The sequence below is a fragment of the Octopus sinensis genome, linkage group LG15 (assembly GCF_006345805.1).
Source record: "Octopus sinensis linkage group LG15, ASM634580v1, whole genome shotgun sequence".
Classification (NCBI taxonomy): domain Eukaryota; kingdom Metazoa; phylum Mollusca; class Cephalopoda; order Octopoda; family Octopodidae; genus Octopus; species Octopus sinensis.
Window position 1 is genome coordinate 56,404,705 of NC_043011.1, and position 16,318 is coordinate 56,421,022.

Below are 16,318 nucleotides of genomic sequence, written 5' to 3' on the forward strand. Positions count from 1 at the left end.
ATACCGTTTCATGTTTACTAAAAAACAAAAACAACAAAAAATAAGTAATTCATCTCACACATTCATTATGTACAATAACATATTTCAGCTTTCAATTTTATTTTCATTATTCGAAACATTTTCATTAAAACATGATTTAGTCATGTTTTAATTTAGTCTGGACGATATATATTTTATCGAATGTTCTTTTTGTTTCAAGTTTATCGTAATGGCTGTATATTGATCAATGATATATTTCAAATTTATGAGCTGAAGTGTGCTTGGTTAATTACTGTTCATCACCTGTTTCTTTGTCGCAGCTTCCTTCTGCAACACTCCCTCCCCTTTGGAAATCTGGTTTTCCATTTCCTTTATTGATGATGTCACCGGAAGATCTTTGCTTAAGATCGTCGTTGCTTTGTTTGGATGTCTTACAAATGTCATGTGTTTGCATTAAGCCCGAGTATTCTATCGACTTCATTTTTTTCTTAGAGCACTACTTTCATTCATCAATGCCTATAGTTTGTGAGGAAGAAGCAAGCTGTTTATGAAAAATGCCATTTGACACCAGATTATAGTTAAACCTGACTATTAAAAGGAAATGATATGACCTAGTTACTCTATTCATCATGACATAACTCAAGAAATAATTTTGTATTAGCAGAACTGTTAGAATATGGAGTAAAACGCATAACTAACATTTTAGTTAGAACTCCTTTCGTTGTAGTAACATCTCGTTAACGTCAACTGTGCCTTTCATTCTTCCGGAGTTGATAAAATAAAGCTCCATTGAATATGGGAGTCTGTTTATATTCCTATAGATCAGTATCCAAGGTATAAATGGAATTATAAATAGAAGCACGAGCACGCTGCTTCTGCTAATTACAACTTAAAGTGAACTAGCTAGAAATGCCAGTCACTCCTACGATTTAATTCTCCTTCAGGTTTAATATCTTTATTGTATTGATCTTGTCTCCTCATTCTTTACATAAAACTTAAAACAAGACATTTTTTCCAATTCTTAGATAAATGTCTTTTTATTTATTTATTTATTGTAAAACGGACTTGATAGCGAAATTTTGATGTATTTTAGAGTGATACCTTGTGCCTATGTTGGAAATCAATATATTTTTAGATTGATAGAGAATCTTGTTCCGAAAATGTATCGTCTCGAATTGATTAACTACTTTTGCACTGGTTACATCTAAATATAAATCAATCTATATTGGAGGAAGATGTTTCCGATTTGTGTGCTATTTGGTTTGTACCAGAGCACCGTAATGTGAAAATAATCTCTTAGCAAACCGATTCTCGGTTCCAACTGTTTTGCTTCTTTTACGCTGTTAGTTCTCTTGAGAAGAAGCATGGATGTTACAACTTACCATTTGTTCTTTTCCAAAATAAAAATGAAAAACATCAGACTTTATTCTTGTAAATTCAACCGAAGCTAAAAGCTTGGTAACTGATGACTTCTGCCATGATAACTTAAAGGCGAAGACTTGAGCCATCTAATGAAGTGAAAGATGTAGAAGGTTACGAAACACTTTATTATGCTCGTACTCTCTTATTACACAACAAATCTGCTGGGCAGGGACGAAGAAAAGATGTTTTTAAAGCCGTTTGTATGACTCATATTTAAGCAACTCATTCCTTTTTCAAGAATATGTTTCACGTAAAACAACGAAAATTATACATTACTAGCAGTATCGCCCGGCGTTGCTCGGGTTTGTAAGGGAAATAACTATACAGCATTTTTAGAGAGTTATAGCCAAAAAATAGCAAAAAAATGCATTAAAAATGGAAAAAATATGATGGTAAATTTTTTTTAAATCGTTGACTCATCGTAGACATTTTTAGAGAGTTACTTCCCTTTAAAAAAATATGCAGGAAAATGGAAAAAAATGATGGTAAATCTATATATATAAAACTGTAGTTGTGTGAGTGTCTGTCCCCTTCGATTTAGATTCCTAACTACTCCCACATTTTGCGGTGCAGTTTAACCAAATTCGGGTATCTTATAGTCGTGATTCATATCGAGCCCGTCTGGGTATTAGCGCGCGTCTACGATGAGTCTACGATTTTAAAAATAATTTAACATCATTTTTTATTCCATTTTAATGCATAATTTTTCGTGTGTCGATGGCGGCGGAGTTGGCGTCCATGCTCACACCTGCACCTGTTTGCTTCTCCCCCTTCTTCCCTCCCTCGTGAAGCTGTGGGGAAGGGAGTGTAAGGAAATCAACATCGTAAAGCGTTGTCAAGGAGACCAGCGTTCTTTTAGAACAACGACTTCATGGCTTGAAGACACCAAAACAGAAATGGCTAAGAAAGCCCGAAAGCAAATTCTACAAAATCGGGAAACACGCCACACAGGAAAGGTTTCCCGTGCAAATAATTTGCACAATTTAATGTTATAGTTATTGCACAACTTTTACTTAAAAAATATTATCCAAACACAAACTTTTGAAGGCAATATTGTATGGCGATGGTACTTGTGAAATATGGTAATGGATTTAGTAGCCAAAAGGAGAGAGCAGAGGCATAGTATGGTGGTGGTGGAGGCGGTGGTAGTGGCAGTGGTGGTGGCGGTGGTGCTGGTAGTGGTGATGGTGGTCGTGGTGGTCGTCGTGTTTGTGGTGGTGGTGGTGTTGGTGTTGGTGGTGGTGGTGATGGTGGTCGTGGTGGTGGTGGTGGTGTTGGTGTTGGTGGTGGTGGTGATGGTGGTCGTGGTGGTGGTGGTGGTGTTGGTGTTGGTGGTGGTGGTGATGGTGGTCGTGGTGGTGGTGGTGGTGGTGGCTGAAGCTGTCGTCTGGGTTCTTCCAATTTTTTCGTGTGTCAGTGGCGGCGTTGGCGTTCATGCTCGCACCTGCACCTGTGTAGCTCCTCCCCTTCTTCCCTCCCTCGTGAAGCTGTGAGGAAGGCAGGGTAGGGAAATCAACGTCGTAAAGCGTTGTCAAGGAGACCAGCGTTCTTTTAGAACAACGACTTCATGGCTTGAAGTCGCCAAAACAGAAATCGCTAAAAAAGCTGAAACAGATCCACAAAAACGGCAAAAACCGCCACACAGGGCAGGTTTCCTGTGCAAACAATTTGCACAACCGAATGTTTTAGTTGTTGCACAAATCTTTATATATAAAAGTGAAGTTGTGTGTCTGTCTCCTACGATTTAGATTCCTAACTACTCCCACATTTTGCGGTGCAGTTTAACCCAAACCGGGTATCTTATAGTCGTGATTCATATCGAGCCCTTCTGGGTATTAGCGCGCGTGTACGATTTTAAAAAAATTACCATCATTTTTTTCCATTTTAATGCATTTTTTCGCTATTATATTAGGGAAGTAACTCTCTAAAAATGTCTACGATGAGTCAACGATTTAAAAAAAAAATTACCATCATTTCTTATTCCATTTTTAATGCATTTTTTTGCTATAACTCACTAAAAATGCTTATATAGTTATTTCCCTTACAACCCGAGCAACGCCGGCCGATACTGCTAGTTATTTTTAAAATCGTAGACTCATCGTAGACAAGCGCTAATACTCAGAAGGGCTCGATATGAATCACGACTATAAGATACCCGGTTTTGGTTAAACTGCACCGCAAAATGTGGGAGTAGTTAGGAATCTAAATCGAAGGGGACAGACACTCATACAACTACAGTTTTATATATATAGATTTACATTTGACGGATATTTGTCCTCATCTTGTTAACAACGTTTCGGCTGATACCCTCCAGTTTTCATCAGGTGTCTTGGAAAAATTTCGAACCTGGGTTCTCATTCCTAAGATAGTTTTCGATGTTACTATTATTCAGGTCACTGCCTAGAATCGAACTCGGAATCTTAGAGTTAGTACCCCGCGCTCTTAACTACTACGTCATAAATTATAATCATAATAATGTGCCCGAAAATTATAATCATAGTAATACTGATATTTTTCATTATGAATAGAGGCTCTATATTTAAGAACTAAGCAAGGCGTAACTTTCTGTCTTTCTCAAAGACTTCAGAGATATAAATATAGTGAAATGTTTTTAACTTCAGAGATAAACCTGTTGTTTGGTTTCCGTCTGCTCCTTCGACTACGACGCTCGTCAGTGATGTCTAATCATGCTGATATATTTACTTTTTTTTTGTACTATAGGCAAAAGGCTTGAAATTTGACGAGTAGTGGGGGCAGCCGATTTCATTGATCTCACACCTGGTACTTATTTCATCGATCCCGAAAGGATAAAAGGTAAAGTTGACCTCGGCTGAATTCGAAGAACGAAGACATGTTGTTAGGCATTTTGTCCGGCATGTTAACGTTTCTGCCAGCTTTGGCACAAGGCCATAGACGTTATCAAAATGAAATATGCTTCTCTATATTAAACTGATTTGTAAACATATTGCGTGATGGTTCAAATAAAACTGTCTCGGTTGCTGACATTTCTATATTTCTATCGCCCTTTATACTCATAATGGATCACAGACTGGCAACTGAAACTGGCTGTGGACAAGTGTACCACCATACATTTTGGGAGAAAAAACCCTGCGTCCACATACTCCCTCCACAACACTGATATCAAGAAATCCTCTTGCGAGCGTGACCTAGGCATCACTGTCAGCAGTGATTTGCGTTGGACAAAGCATATCTCTAAAATTGTCAAGAAGGCCGAGGGTGTCTTGGCATCACTCAGCAAGACTTTTGTTAGCCGCTCTCCAGCCATCTATTTAAAACTGTATACAGCTATGGTACGACCACACTTGGAATTCGCATCATCAGTTTGGAACCCCTATCTTGCTCAGAACATTGACCTCCTGGAATCTGTTCAGAGACGTGCAACCAAACGCATACCCTCCATCAGACACCTACCATATTCTGAGCGCCTTGTTTTCCTGGGCATGGATTCACTGAAGCTCCGGCGTCTGGCGACGGACTTGGTAAACACCCACAAAGTTGTCAACCACCTCACCAATAACAACACTGAACACCTTTTTGATCTCCATGTGCCTAACACACGTGGACATGCCTACAAAGTCAGAAAACAACACAGCTCCCATGACTTTCGGAAACATTTCTTCACACTCAGAGTTGCTGAAGCATGGAATAAACTGCCTGCGTCAGTTGTTGACTGCCATGACACTGCATCCTTTAAGGCCCTCATGCTTTCCGAAATCCATCGAAACTACACCTGATTATATATACACTTTCGATGAGTTGTAGTGCACCTGAGCACTGTACACAATGTTTATTATTATTATTATTATTATTATTATAATACGCGAACAACTTCCACCAATCTTAGCTTATAATGTTATGAATTTGGCTGGGAGGAACAAACGATTAAACTGATGCCCTTTCTTCACTGATACTATATACAGGGTCATCGATTCACATAAGAATGAAAAGAGGAATATGACTAAAGCATGGCGAAGCAATAAAATATTTTCTTTTCCTTTTCTCCTTCAATAGTTTTAGCCGATTATATCGACTCCAGTACTTTGTCTGGAATTTAAGTCAGTTATGTATTTCTCATAGGAAAGGGTAAATATAAAACTGACTTGGCCCTAAAGGGACATAACTTAGGCAGAACAAAATAACGCAAAATATTCTGATGTTCAACCATATGACTTCATTATCGCACGATGATGTATATATATTTATATATATATATATATATATATATATATATATTTATATATATATATATATATATATATATATATATATATATATATATATATATGTGTGTGTGTGTGTGTGTGTCGACTTTGCCTTTCATCCTTTCGGGGTCGATTAAATAAGTACCAGTTACACACTGGAGTCGATATAATCGACTTAATCCGTTTGTCTGTCCTTGTTTGTCCTCTCTGTGTTTAGTCCCTTGAAGGTAGTAAAGAAATAGCTAGGTTTTCATCGGTTCTATTTTAAAAGGGCGGCGAGCTGGCAGAATCGTTAGCATGCTGGGTGAAATGCTAAGCGGTATTTCGTCTGCCGTTACGTTCTGAGTTCAAATTCCGCCGAGGTCGACTTTGCCTTTCATCCTTTCGGGGTCAATAAATTAAGTACCTTTTTCTTTATTACCCACAAGGGGCTAAACACAGAGGGGACAAACAAGGACAGACATAGGTATTAAGTCGATTACATCGACCCCAGTGCGTAACTGGTTCTTAATTTATCGACCCCGAAAGGATGAAAGGCAAAGTCGACCTCGGTGGAATTTGAACTCACAACGTAACGCAGACGAAATATCGCTAAGCATTTCGCCCGGCGTTCTAACGTTTCTGCCAGTTAAATACCAGTTACGCACTGGGATCGATGTAACCGACTTCGGACACTGGTAGTATGTGTCATAAAAATCATCTTTCATTCTTAGCGTTTTTGAGAAAACCTTATATTTAGGAAGTTATTTCACGCTAAATTTGTAGTATTTTGGTAATTTCATCCAATCAATGATGTGTATTCAGCTGAAAATTACTGCCGTTGTTTGTCAACAAGAACTTCCCGCGGTGTATTTTTCGTTTGTCACTGTTATTTATGACAACCCTAACCCTAAAACCTTAAAGCTAAAACCAGTACAAACGCACGATGTCATAAATAACAGTGACAAACGAAATATACACCGCCGATAGTTCTTGTTGACAAACAACGGCAGTAATTTTATTCAGTTGAATACACGTCATTGATTGGTTGAAATTACCGAAATACTACAACTTTAACGTGAAATAACTTCCTAAATATAAGGTTTTCTCAAAAATGCTAAGAGTAAAAGATGTTTTTTTATGACACATTCTACCAGTGTCCGAAGTTTGAAAGTGCTTAGTTACAAAAATTATTTTTAAAATTTGTCGGTCAAAAAGTAAAGATCCAAAATTACGGACACGTACACGACCACACGTTAGTGTACACAATTTTGGCGACATTTCGTTTCATGATTCAGAAAGCGAAGCTACTGAAATTGGTAGAAATCGGCCATAGTCAAAGTAGAATAATGTTCAGCTGTACTCGGCTAAATTCTGTAATTAAATGTAACTCAAAAGATGCTTTTCTATACAACTGAAGGTCTATTTCGAAATTGTTTATATATAGAAAGAAATGGCTGACTATTTTACACGTCAAAATTGTGACAATTGTGAAGAATATCTTTAACACCGAAAGAAATTATGTTGTACGCGATATCTATAAATACAACGAACATTGAAGAAAATACAGTGAACTTTCTTATGCTGTGATGAACTAATGTGTTTGGTAACTCGCCGAATGAAAGAGCTCGGAGGTGTTGTGTATGCAGGCGTTATCAAAGTATTAGACAAGATTCTATCTTTTGGGGATCTCATATCTCACTGTTTCGTCTTGTGTTAATGGGAAGCAGTTGACTGCTAGCAATGTCGTTATGGAGCAGCTCAGGGTCAGTAGAGAAACAGTTGTCGACTTTTATTTCACAAACGTGTTACCGGCAGGTGACGATCTCTGCAGGCTTCATTAGTTCTACTTTCTGAATCATGAAACGAAACATCACCATAATTATTAAAAAAAAAAAAAAGAGTACAGGCGCAGGAGTAGCTGTGTGGTAAGAAGCTTGCAAGACGCAACGAAAATTTTAGAAAAATAAAGAAGGAAATGAGTGGAAATTTTACCGGTGCGTGTGTTAAATTATAAGGCACTAAAAGGGGATCTTTTCGGTTTGAACAGCAGTTTTTAACATAATTTCTAGGTAACTAAAAATTTTAAAACTTCGTATACTGGTAGAATGTGTTTATAAAACATATTTTTCTCTTGGCTTTATTGAGAAAATTCTATAGCTTGTAAGATATTTGTTGTTTTTTTTCTTCAATTTCTGCAATTTCAACCAATCAAATACGTCTATTGAGGTAAAAAAAAGCATTCTGTACTGTATGAATATGTCCTTCGTTTAAGAAACAGATTAGGTTTATTTACATTTGTGAAGAAAAAAAGATATCCTTCCCTAACCCTAACCCTAAAACAGATTGAAATGCAATAGATCGATACTAGGGTCATAATTATGGGTGACAATTTCATATGACACCGCTAGATAAAACTGCCGTTCAAACCGAAAAGATCCCTAAAAGGGAATGACTCTCCCCAGACAACAGAATTTGTTTCAACACATGATTTACACGAAATCGAAGCCTACTAGTTACCCGCTTAAAATTTCAGCGCGAAAAATTACTAAAGGAAAGTGGAAACACTTAATGCCATTTCAAAAGTGTTTTGCAGCTTAGGTCTTATGCATCCTGGTATCTAGATATCCTGTAATTTTAGTAGGTATGTGAAAGATATTGTTTAACTTGGTTTCTCACAAACACTAACACGTTTTTTGTTTTTCGTCCAGACATCGTTACCACTAATTTTTATAACTTCAGCATTCGTTTATTATTCTTTTCAAACTTTTCAAACGTATTTCTGCAAAATGTCATCTTAAAATATGTGTAAATGAAGGGGTAAAATTTTCGAGTACCAAGGAAGGGGGCTGATGCAGTTTCGCACCTCACCTTCAAAAATGCACTTTTAAAAAAAAGATTTCTTCGGAAACGTGTCTGTGTATGTGTGTATATACGTGTGCGTGTATATGTATGTATGTATGTATATATTATATATATATATATATATATATATATATATATATATATATATATATATATATATATTATATATATATATCTAATGTAGGATATATAACTTACAAAACTTATTTTGTAAGTTACATATATATATATTTCTTTACTACCCACAAGAGGCTAAACACAGAGAGGACAAACAAACGGATTAAGTCGATTATATCGACCCCAGTGCGTAACTGGTACTTATTTACCAGTTACGCACTGGGGTCGATATAATCGACTTAATATATATATATAGGTACTTATATATATATAGAAATAACATGTGAATGGAGAATAACGACGGAAGGATTACAAAAAGCGTAAAAATAATTGAAAATATAATGAAATAAAAACGAAGCCAAAACACGAAAAAAAAAATTATTGAAAGTGGGTAGAAATAAACACTACGTGGTGTGGTAGTACTACGCTAGGGTATCTTTAGAAGGTTGAATTTGATTTCGGAATATAGCGAGGAAAAATTCGGATCTTGGGAATTTTCCAAAAGTCCTCTTCCCACCCCCTTGGAAAAGATTTCCCCCCAGAAATTTCTTTATAATCGTAATGTATGCCGTTTGAAAGGTCTTTCTCTAAAATTTCGTGGGAACCCCCCCCCATTTTGCTGAAGGTTACGAGGGAAAAAAGCTCGGTAACCTTTGTAAACATGACAGCTAGCTTACATATGTATATGTGTATGTATGTATGTGTGTTTGTGTATATGTATGTATGCATGCATGTATGTGTGTTTGTGTATATGTATGTATGTATGTATGTGTGTTTGTGTATATGTATGTATGTATGTATGTGTGCGTGTATGTATTTGTGTATATGTATGTATGTATGCATGTATGTATGTGTGTTTGTGTATATGTATCTATGTATGTATGTATGTATGCATGTAAGTGTGTTTGTATATATGTATGTATGTATGCATGTATGTATGTGTGTTTGTGTATATGTATGTATGTATGTATGTAGTGTTGATATTATGAGAGGACAAGGAATAAAACCTTTTCTTTTGAAACATTGGATCTCGAAGTGCATAATTTAGTAGAATGGCGGCTGTGGTAGAAACTTTTTGAAGATGTCACCCTATGGCAGTGCTTTTCAAACTTTTTGCTGGAGCGGAACCCCAAGGAAGCATTTCACTGGCTAGAGGAACCCCTGGGCAATAATTTAATAGTCTTATGCACACATATCTGCACAGGAGAATTAAAAATCACTGCCGATTTTAGCAGTTTTGTAACTTCTTGCGGAACCCTAGTTGAAAACCACTGCCCTATGGAATGATAATGTCTAAATATGCACAACATGGAAACTCTATGTACCTTTTAATTTAAAATAAGAACGAATTACCGTCTTCTAAGATCGATCAGTATTTGACTGGTTTATATTTTATCGTCCATGGGTGGATGACCATGGCTGGATTGAAACTAAACACGTCAAAAAGACGTGGCTAAATATCGTTCTACATATTATTGCCTGTTTCTCTATTGATTCTCTCATCCACTTTACAATAAATAATTAATATTAGAACTGAGATAATTCCATTAATTATATTAACGAAAGTTATCTGCGATGTTATGTCACTTTGTAATTATGCAACTCTCATTTTAGACTATCGCATATGATGACAACTTAAATATACGATAATCAAAAGTAATAATGCTTTTAACTCGAGGGATTATTAGCAAACAACCACTTCGTCCCCATGTTGAAATTAAATAAATTGAAACGGTTCCCATTTAATTTCTATGGGAGTATGGCTTGAGGATTTCAGTTCAGCATTCTTATCTAATGGCATTTACTAATTAGGGAAAATTGTGACATTATTTAAGACTTGGTAAAGCACCTGTGATGAGATATGAATTATCATTCAGCCGACATGAGCTAAGAAGGGAGCTACAAGACGACTGCTGAACCTGCTAAAAACAGTAACTAAATGTCTCAATTCGTACACTACCGTCTTAAAAAGAGAGAGGACACATACAAAATACTTGGTGGTCACGATTGGAAGAACTTTGATCAAGTTTAACCTAACTAAAATAATTGTATTTTCGACATTTACTCTTCTTTATTGTGTCTGGGGAGTAGATACAAAAACTCTTCTTTGGCCCCAAATATGTTTTAGTTCTATCGTAATATGTTGGCGGTGTTCCCATAGAATAGCGTCGATGATTATTTAGTGCGTCGTAAACCATAATTTCTTCGGATGTGTAAGGCTTTAAGCATTATAAATTACTATTCTGCAACGCAAAATGTTTTGGAGAGGGTGTTTTTGCTCTACACACTTTCGTAACTTTTTAGTTTTGATTTACTTCAGATTTTGGATCTTTTCGGTTTGAACGGCAGTTTTTAAAAATAATTTCCACGTAACTAAACACTTTTAAACTTCGTATACTGGTAGAATGTGTTTATAAAACATCTTTTTCTCTTGGCTTTATTGAGAAAATTCTATGGTTTGTAAGATATTTGTTGTTTTTTTCTTCAATTTCTGCAATTTCAACCAATCAATGACATCTATTGAGGTGAAAAACATCCAGTGCCGTATGAATATGTCCCTCGTTTAAGAAACAGATTGGGTTTATTTACATTTCTGAAGAAAAAAGATACCCTTCCCCCCACCCCTAACTCTAACCCTAACCCTAAAACATTGAAATGCAATAGATCGATACTAGGGTCATAATTATGAGTGACAATTTCATATGACACCGCTTGAAAAAACTGCCGTTCAAACCGAAACGATCCCAGATTTTTTACCCTGAATTATATTCTAAAGATCTTAGGCTATGATTTTTCAAAAATAAGTGTTACTTTTTAAAACATAAATCTAAAGTAAAATATTTCGACAAAAGATCCAAAATTCAAACTGAAGAATTGTGCAAAGGAGGCGGGGAGGTTTCTCAGGGGAAAGCAGGTATTTTCTACGCTTAAAACAGAACCCTGGCAGGTCCTATACATAAGTTGCGCAAGAATTTGTAAAGCACGAGTTCAGGATCAACTTAAATGACACCTTTGTTGAATGGAACTAATTCTGTCTAGATGTTCAATATTTTTATTATCATCTTGAGAGATGAGCGGGGAAGAACTACAATCATATATAGGTGTAGTATGGCCGAATGGTTAAGAAATTCGCTGAGCACTCATGAAGTTTCGGTTTTTTGTCATCTTGTATTGGAACAGCATTTTTGTTGATCCATTGCCTGATAGAATTTAGGCATTTTCCTAGTCCCAAGAGTTGTACCAAGTATCAGTTTATAAACGCAGCAATCGGACAGAAGATTTTGCACAGCTAGAAGTAGCAGTCAAGTCAAATTCAATACTTGATCCATTTGATCAATTCAAACTGCAAGAAATAACGGCTAAATGTACTTCAGATCACATCCTACCGTCTTAGAAAAAGGACAACTCGCTGAATAATGTAGTTCTAGCTGCACAATCTAAAAACAGACGGGATAGTCACGACTTGAACGCCTGTGACCATTGGCATCTTAAATGACGGCCAACTTAGGACCGGAAAACAATACTTATGTTAGAAAAGGACTTTATTATTCTGGAATGTGAAGATGAAAATGATGATACTAATATTTTTTATAAGTTAGCATATTTTTTGTTATTACCCGGAACATTTGTGTTTAAATATGTACAACAATTTTCCCGCCAGATGACCCAGGAACACAGCTAAGTCAGATGGCACAGATAGACAAGAACCTCCGTCGTCATGAATATAGCACAATTGTTTCCAGTTACGTTGGGGGTAGCCACATTTTGCTGCATCTGTAGCTTATTGCAAACTCCAAGCAGTATGTCTCTCTCAATATGTAATTATTGCTGTTGTATTTGTAAAAGACCAACACAGTTTAACGCTATGTAGGATTATAAATCTTCTGTTAAATGTTCGTGGGTGTTGTTCAGTTCCTTCTTCATGACGCAGCCCAAGAAACATATTTTATTGATCAATTCAACAAGTTACCAACACAGTCCACCCAACAACAATAACAACACCCACGCAACAAAACTATTTAACGTGGCTACAAGTTCAATGTCAGCGTTTGACTTCTCAGTTTGAATAAAGTTTACTAAACATGAAAGATTGCGTGCGACTGCAGCTTTGAATAAATTTAGCACGCCTCGACAAATAGCTTCATCTATTATCAATGTATTTCAACTCGATTACACAAATGGGAGAAGATTGGTTGCAATACCGTGCTGATATATAGCAAGAACTAACAACCTTCTGAATAGAATTGACAAGAAACAACGGGTTGATGTTGTTTTTAATCAAAATATAGTGAGCTGGCCATACGCAGTGTCTGTAATTGCAAAGCCCCTAGGAATCGAAGAAATAAAGTTTAGCAATATAAGAACTGTGATAGTATTATTATTTCGCCCCCCTAAGTTATGAATAATGGCCGCAAGGTGGTCCTGTCTTAAGGTATCGGTTCCAATGCTATCTTACGTCTGTTGTGGCCTGCTGTCAATTAACACTTAAAAACTCAATGCATTGCTTTGTCCGGGACCTAAATCGTTCTCGCTGAATTATTATCAGAGATTTCATTAATCAGCCCGTTTCCATAAATTTGCAACAATTGGTGCGTGTGAAGAGAGTGCAGAAGATGATACGATCCCCAGGAGACTCATAGTATGTAATAATTTGAGCATTAGATAATTCTTCACTTAGGGACGGCTTCTTTGTCGAGCTACTTTGATGGGAAAACAGATACAATGACTAGTAACAATGTCTTAGGCAACTTTTTGGATTAGTGTCGATGCAGAAGAAAATATTGAGACATTGCAAGCTAGATTTAAACCTCAAGCAACAATTAACATTGATGTAATTCTTAATGAACAGGATAATTAATACACCCAAGAAGTGGTGAACAGAGTAACTAACACATCAAAGAAACAGTGACATAAATATTGATAGTGAACAAAATGCAGAATCAGTCTCTTTAAGCTCTGACTATTATTCCAGATTCTATTAATAAAGACTGTGATAGTTGACCATTGGTACAGGAATGGTGTAAATGGTGTTCGACGCATTTCTCGAATAACAAAGAGAGTTAAACTAATTTACTTCCGACAGTCGGGATATTTTTCTTATAATATTACAGAGTTGTATACGTTTTACATACTGGTTTAGTCTATCAGCTCAGTATTTGAGCTTGTCTATTGAGTTCAATAAAGCTCTTGAATCTAAAGAGCGATTACGACGCATTTGTGTCTTCTTCAACTCGTAATATTTTTATTAGCTTTTTGATGTTTTCGGCATAAAAATTATAAAAAGGAAAAAAAAAGAAATCAATGAAATATGTTTGCATTAACTTAACTATAGATTAATGATTTCTTTTAATTAGATCTTTTTTTTTTTGATGGAGGGAGTCTGTACAATCGGTCACGCAATCATATTATCGATTGTATAAAGGAGCATAATCGATTAAACAATCTTGTATATTACTGATACTTATCGACATCACTAGCTTAAAGACTGAAATTGATTCAACCTGAAATTAGAACTTAGTACCTAGGAAGCCGAAGCTAATTACAGGGAAGACATTTTAGTCTTACGCTCCAGTTGTTTCATAAAACAGCGCCATCCGATATTGACCAATGAGAAGACGTGTTTTCGTGACCGGCGTTGCTACGGCAACCGGGACGCTTAACGACCACCATCCACCTTGGCAAGTGTTTAAAGAATTGAATTTTAAAACGATTATTTTCACCTGTGAGCACTATGACAGCTATTCTCTGTAATTGGCTAAATAATGAGCTAAAACTTTCAAAAACAATCGGTACGTTGTTCTTTCACTTCTAAATCAATTGCTCGTGTTTACCGTGTTCCGAGTTGTCGCTGTCCCAGTTGAAATGTTCGCTCCGCAAACTTCCATTCCCATCTGTTGGCAAAACTAACAAATATACTAACAAATATATCAAAACACATCACCACTTGTTTTCTTTTCATTTCATAGAATTAACTAAAAGCATGACAGTGCCTTTATTATTTAATTTCATCTAATAGACAATAACATGAATGATGCGTGTAAATTTGAATAATTAGATGACAATAAAGCTTGAGGTTACGACTTAGCGGTAAATAGTTATTGAAATCGCCGACACGCCGAACAAAATAAATGCTTTAAAAGCATTTCGTCTGTCTTAACGATGTGAGTTCAAATTCCACCGAAATCGACTTTACCTTTCATCCTTTCGGGGTCGATTAAATAAGTACCAGTTACGCACTGGGGTCGATGTAATCGACTCAATCCGTTTGTCTGTCCTTGTTTGTCCTCTCCTGTGTTTAGCCCCTTGTGGGTAGCAAAGAAATAGGCAAATATTATTATTCCAAATCTCAGCTGGCGAAATCGCTAGCACGCCGAAACAAAATAAATGCTTTAACAGCATTTCGGATGTCTTAACGAAGTGAGTTCAAATTCCACCGAAATCGACTTTACCTTTAATCCCTTTCTGGAGCGATAAAATAAGTACCAGTTGATCACTGGGGCCGATGTAATCGACTGGTCCCCGCCCGTCTGAATTTCAGGCCTTGTGCCTTAACAGAAAAGGACTACTACTACAAATACCACCACTACTACTACTACTACTACTAACATTCACTTAAGTCACATATCAGAATAACTGGACTGTTTTATTTTATTTGCTTATGTCACATTCCTCAGAATTAAACTTATTCTTTTCAATCCTTAAAATTACGGTTAAGCTAGAAACCCTTTACCTACAATATATATTAAACTATAACGAATAATTTATAAGTGTGAGGCACCAAACTTCAATAATTATGTGATCTAATAAACATGATCTCTTGCACTCAACACTGTTGTTATGGGTAACATTTCATATTCGTAAACAGGCGGGAATAAAATCTTAAATCTCGATTGTCAAATTATTTTCTGTCAAATGTAGGTAAGTATAATTAATTGTTCGGATAAATATTTCGCTTGTATTTACTGTGTGAATTTAATTGCATATTGTAGTATGGTGAAGCAGTTAAAGTATACCTTATTCAGAAAATGCTAAGTAAAGCTTATAATTAATTAATAGTAAATTATAATACCGAAACATTGCCATAATTATTGATATTCTAGATTCTATAGATTTTGTTGTGCATCATCAAATATCGTTTGATATCCAGGCCAGTCCTGTTCGAGTCGAAACGTATAAAGACAGTCCAACCACGCCTATTTTGACATCTGTTTTCGAACAAAGTATATGGGTCTTTCGTGTACTAAAGTGCAGATTGAATTTGAAGGGTGGATTTGACTACTCTTTCTAGCAGATTAAGCGACCACATTGAGGCCCTCCCGTGCGTTTTTCGTTAAGTTTGTAATAGTTGTTGATAAAGTTCAGTTTTCCTCAAATATATAATGTTGATATTCAGAATCAGTGTCTCCACACACACGCGCACCCGTACATCCATCTATTCATCTATACATACATCCATCTATCCCTAATAAATAAATACATACATGCATACATACATACATACATATATACATACACACGTTATCTATCCATCTTTTACTTGTTTCAGTCAGTGGGCTGCGGTCATGCTGGGGCACTGCCATGAAGAGTTTAGTCGGAAAAAATCGATCACAATCATCATCATCGTTTAACGTCCGCTTTCCATGCTAGCATGGGTTGGACTAAAGTCTCTTTTTGCTGAACGGTTATCTTCCAGGGATGTAAACAAGCCAACACCGGTTGTCAAGTAGCAGTCT

General features: G+C 36.3%; 1 protein-coding gene across 2 annotated transcripts in view; it reads left to right on the forward strand.

Moving 5' to 3' along the window:
* The first annotated feature begins 14,222 nt into the window (after window positions 1–14,222).
* LOC115219697 (sperm flagellar protein 2-like) overlaps window positions 14,223–16,318 on the forward strand; it is a 140,809-nt gene continuing 138,713 nt past the window's right edge. For both annotated transcript variants that reach the window (XM_036509790.1, XM_036509791.1), the window contains exon 1: window positions 14,223–14,374. In XM_036509790.1, the coding sequence (XP_036365683.1) occupies window positions 14,317–14,374 (58 nt within the window). In that variant the 5' untranslated portion in view covers window positions 14,223–14,316. The remainder of the gene's footprint in view (window positions 14,375–16,318) is intronic.